Source organism: Galeopterus variegatus, unplaced genomic scaffold (assembly GCF_000696425.1).
Source record: "Galeopterus variegatus unplaced genomic scaffold, G_variegatus-3.0.2 Scaffold624, whole genome shotgun sequence".
Taxonomy (NCBI): Eukaryota; Metazoa; Chordata; class Mammalia; order Dermoptera; family Cynocephalidae; genus Galeopterus; species Galeopterus variegatus.
In genome coordinates this window covers 199,054-204,031 of record NW_007726735.1, presented here as the reverse complement: position 1 = coordinate 204,031, position 4,978 = coordinate 199,054, and the positions used below count along the sequence as shown (strand labels likewise).

Here is a 4,978-nt window from a genome sequence, read left to right as displayed (position 1 = left end):
CCAAGCACATCGATCTAAGTAAACTCATCAGACCGAGCTCATCCACCCAAGTAAACTCATCATACCAAGCTAATCGATCTAAGTAAACTCATAGGACAGAGCTAATTAATCTAACTAAACTCATAAGACCAAGTGGATCAATCTACGTAAACTCATCAGACTAAGCACATTGACATAAGTAAACTCAGCAGACCGAGCTCACTGATCTAAATAAACTCAATCAGACTGATCTCATCGATCTACGTAAACGCATCAGTCCAAGCACATCGATCTAAGTAAACTCATCAGACCGAGCTCATCCACCCAAGTAAACTCATTGGACAGAACTAATCGATCTAAGTAAACTCATCAGACCAAGTACATGGATCTAAGTAAACTCATCAGACCAAGCTCATCGATCTAAGTAAACTCATCAGAGTGAGCTCATTGATCTAAGTAAACTAATCAGACCGAGCTCATCCACCCAAGTAAACTCATTGGACAGAACTAATCGATCTAAGTAAACTCATCAGACCGAGGTAATCGATCTAAGTAATCTCATCAGAGAAAGCTAATTGATCGAAGTAAACTCATCAGACCTATATATATATATATATATACTGTTGGTTCTCCTCCTCTAGCAAAGTAATTCAGGGTTACCTTATTTTTCTTTCTACAATGATCTCTCTAAGGCTCATTATTTCCAAAAATACCTTCGAACTGCCCCAAGGTAATTCATAAACATCACATCACTCTAATACCACAACAGAACAATGTGAAGATCAGAAAACCAAATGTACTCCATTCCTATCTATATCTGTTAAAGGAGGGTACTAGAAGACAAAAATATTTAAGAAATATCTAAACACTTTCTCCAGTCCTAACTTCAATATTAATTTTGATGACTGATAAAGCAAATAAACCAAAGAACTGCACACAGTCAACAACTTAATTACACTTCACGAAACTAATTAACCTCAATTATTTTCTCCCAAACTGCTCTATACACAAATAATCTATGTCAATATAATTAATCTTTTTTGAAGTCAGAGAAAGAAATATAGATTACAAAGGTTGTTTCTTTTTTTTGTCCTTTTTGAGAACCGGTCGCACCGCGCTCAGCCAGTGAGCGCTGTGAGCGCACCGGTCATCCCTATATAGGATCTGAACCCGCGGCGGGAGCGCTGCTGCGCTCCCAGCACCGCACTCTCCCGAGTGCGCCACGGGCTCGGCCCAATAAGGGTTGTTTCTAATAGATTACAGCTCTACCTCACCCATCTGTAATCTTTAAGACTCTTGATCACATTCAAACAAATATTCATATAAAATATTTCATATCTCTCCAAAGTACTTTGTTGTCTTCTTGAGATCAACTTCCAACTACAAAAGAGTTCATCAAAGTTAGACACTCAGAAAAAGTTTTTAACAAAATAAAAAGGTTTCATGAATATCAGATATATGAACACGTTAAATTTTCAGCGAGCCGAAAGTTAGGAAGACACTACTTATGAAATATTACTTTCGTTTAGCAAGGTGCTACTTATTCTTCACCAAAAGTCGAAAATCTCAGAGCCCTGAAAGTATACCAAAAAAATGAATTTGATCTGGGGACCATTAGGAAAAAAGGGGGGGCAGAGTACAATTTTGACTAACTAGATTAATTTTAAAATACAGCATATAGAGCTTAAACATTAAAAATTAAAATTTAAAAGTAGCAAAACATATTAAATATAAAATTATATTTTACATTTAAACATTTTATTATCTAAATCCTCAAACAAGGGCCAGCCTGTGGCTCACTCGGGAGAGTGCGGTGCTGATAACGCCAAGGCCACGGGTTGGGATCCCATATAGGGATGGCCGGTTTGCTCACTGGGTGAGCATGGTGCTGACAACACCAAGTCAAGGGTTAAGATCCCCTTACCAGTCATCTTTTAAAAAAATAAAATTAAATTAAATTAAATTTAAAAAAAAATCCTCAAACAAGTCAAATGAACACTATGGCAGAGAGGAAGATTATTATCCTCCTCTTCCCATCTCTGTAAAATTCTCACTAGAAGACTAACAGGGGCCGGCCGGTGGCTCACTCGGGAGAGTGCGGTGCTGATAACAACAAGGCCCCGGGTTCGGATCCCATATAGGGATGGCCGGTTGGCTCGCTGGCTGAGCGTGGTGCTGACAACACCAAGTCAAGGGTTAAGATCCCCTTACCGGTCATCTTTAAAAAAAAAAAAAAGACTAACAGACTGCTTTATGTTCTTGGGGGTGAGAAAAGAGACCAAGGTCTATTTTAGCTCTCAAAAGGACTTCACGTCTACCTTAAAGAGAAGTATTCCTCAGTTTTCTTCAATTGAACATCCTAATCACCAAACAAATTATATTTTTTAAAAAAAACCCAAATCTACAAATGTACTGGTTATGAAAATACATGTTCAACACTTCCTTACAACATCTATAGCTTGGTTGGGGCTCTAGAGCCAGACTGAAATCCTGACTTCACCACTTATTCACTGCACGACTTTGAGCAAATTAATTTCTACATATCACAGGTTTCTGAAAAATGGGAATAACAACAATGGTGTGTGCGTACAAAAATAAAATATAGTGCTTACTGTGTACCAGGTACCATTCTAAGCAGTTTACTGACCTTTTGACTTATTTAATACTTATAGCAACACTTTGAGGTAGATAAACACTATTACCATCACCTTTTTACAGATGAGGCACTGAGAATAACTTGCCCATGGCCACATGGCTAGTAAGTGGCGAAGCCGAGATCTGAACTGAGACAGTGTGGCTCTGGATTTCATGTTCTTTTATCACTAGGAGTACAAACCTCATAGGGTTATTACGAAGATAAACTGAGATAACATGTAAAATGTCTGGCAGGTTGTAAGCACTCAATAAATATTAGTTATTATGCTATTTCTTGGCCTTAACTGAAAAGATTTCTCATTTCTTTCAAGTTCACTACTGACTAGCAGTAAGGCAAGACTTGAAGCCAAACTTATTATTTCTGATAATTCACTTAATTCACATATTGGGTTCTGATTTGTGGCAATCCTAGAAACCAAGAGGGGGTTTCCAGATAAACCACAACAAAAAAGAAACAAAAGGAAAGAAATGACGACCAAAAGAATATTTCCAAGACAGATATTATCCTTAATACCGTCCTCCTAAAGTAACTCTGAATCCACTAGTGAGGTACATACTTTTCAAATATTCTAAAAACTGTAGGCCACAGAAAGAGTTGGCAGAGCTGACTACATCCAATGCCATAACTTGAATCCCGACAAAAATGGAATTACTTTTGGACCAGCCAGGCCAAACAATGAGGCTAGTGCCTCGGTAGAGTTAGGTCTGAATTTTTAATTGAGTTACCAATCCTCCTTTTATATAATCGACACCAAACCACGCCACTCTTCCTATACGTGCTAGACCCCATGCTTTATCTGGCTTCTCAGCAATCCACGTAAATCTCTCCTTCGATTTTTGCTTCATTTTTTTCTAATTAGTTAACTTTGAGGCCTGGATGGGGAGGATGTACTTTTCTAGGCACCGCCTAATAAAACAACATCTGATGAGGTCTCTGACTAACGATATTTCCTTTCTGACAGGCGCTCCGGGGTCGGCCCCCATTGGCAAGCGTGGCGCCCGACGGAAATCTGCAGCTCCGGGCGTAGGCCTGGGCACCGTAATGCCCAACAAGACCTTCTTTGAGACCTCTGGTTTAAACCGACTGCAGACGTAGCCGGACTCTCAAAGATCCTTCTTCGGAAAGAAGGGCACAGTCGGATCATTACCCTCGCTCCGGATAACGCCCACAGCGAACACGCTCGAGGGAAACCCGCGGAGTTTTCCTCACAAAGAGCTGGGGTAACCGGCGAGTGGTAGCGCCCCTCGGAAGGAAAAAACGATACGCACCCCTCTACCCTCCAAACCTCCAGGCCCGTAGCGCTCGCCCCCACAGCTCCTCCTCAGACATAGCCTCTGTCGAGAGGACGCCCGCGTCCCTCAGGCACCACCCGGCATCGGGCGCCCAGTCCCCCCGCTTAGTTCTGCCCTCCCGCAAGAAAACTCGGTCGGCAAGCAGCCAACCGCTCCTTCCCCCACAGACCGCGCCACTAGGTTCCACCCACACCCTCGCCCGACTCTAACTCGGCACCTCACCCAAAGACATATCAATTTTGTCGAGGTTTTCATTGCTGCGGGCTTTTGGCGGCGGCGACTGTGTCGCCGTGGCTCCCACCAACCGGGTACCAAACCGGTTCATGGCTGGAGACGCCGCGCTGGAACACTCGGCGGGGAAGGCCAGAGTCGAAGGCCTACCACCTCCCCCACTCACGCACGCAGACTAGCTGCACAGAGGGAACGCGCAGGCGCGCCGGAGGCGTCCTCGCCTTCCCACCAGCGGCTACGGGCGGGGGAGCTGGCTACAGAGACACACGGCCGACAAGAGCGGCCCCACGCCGGGACTAGCGTCTAGCGTCCCTTGCCGGACAGGATGAAGCATTGCAAACGCTCTGGGAGCTATCAAGGACCGCTCTTTTAGCAGTTCGACTTACCGCTGAAATTGGAGGATGCTAGACTCTGGGCACCTCAGAATCACATGTATTAAATGATATCACGATCCTCCGTATCCTCCGAGTCCCCCCTGCTTCAGGAAGGGCTCCTATGCTTCGGTATACACGAACCTTACACACCCCACTGCAATGCAGCCTTGGGAAGCCAGGACAGACCCCCCCTGCTAGCGTAGATTGCAGTACTGCGTGCCAGCTCCCCTCTCCCTGGCACGTTCCTCCACCTGCAGCATGCGGAGTTGCCACGTCTGAACGCAAAGGCTGCAGTGACAATTCTTGCGTCACCTTAACAATAAAAGTAAGTGCTAATGCTTCCCGTATCTATCACCTCTTAATCGGCACTCTCAAAACATTTGGCATGGTACTACCTACCTTAATAAGATCTCATCTTCTCTTGGGAGGGGTAAGTACCTCTATTT

The 4,978-nt window shown here is 43.9% G+C and overlaps 1 protein-coding gene across 2 annotated transcripts in view; it reads right to left on the bottom strand.

Annotated features, from left to right (window-relative positions):
- The window catches only part of FYTTD1 (forty-two-three domain containing 1), a 28,763-nt gene extending 24,434 nt beyond the window's left edge, over positions 1-4,329 (bottom strand). Inside the window, exon 1 of one of the 2 annotated variants that reach the window (XM_008570697.1) lies at positions 4,150-4,329. In XM_008570697.1, the coding sequence (XP_008568919.1) occupies positions 4,150-4,252 (103 nt within the window). In that variant the 5' untranslated portion in view covers positions 4,253-4,329. Of the gene's footprint in view, positions 1-3,903; positions 3,989-4,149 lie in introns of those variants that run through there. The other variant, XM_008570699.1, reaches the window with a different exon arrangement.
- Positions 4,330-4,978: the final 649 nt, after the last annotated feature.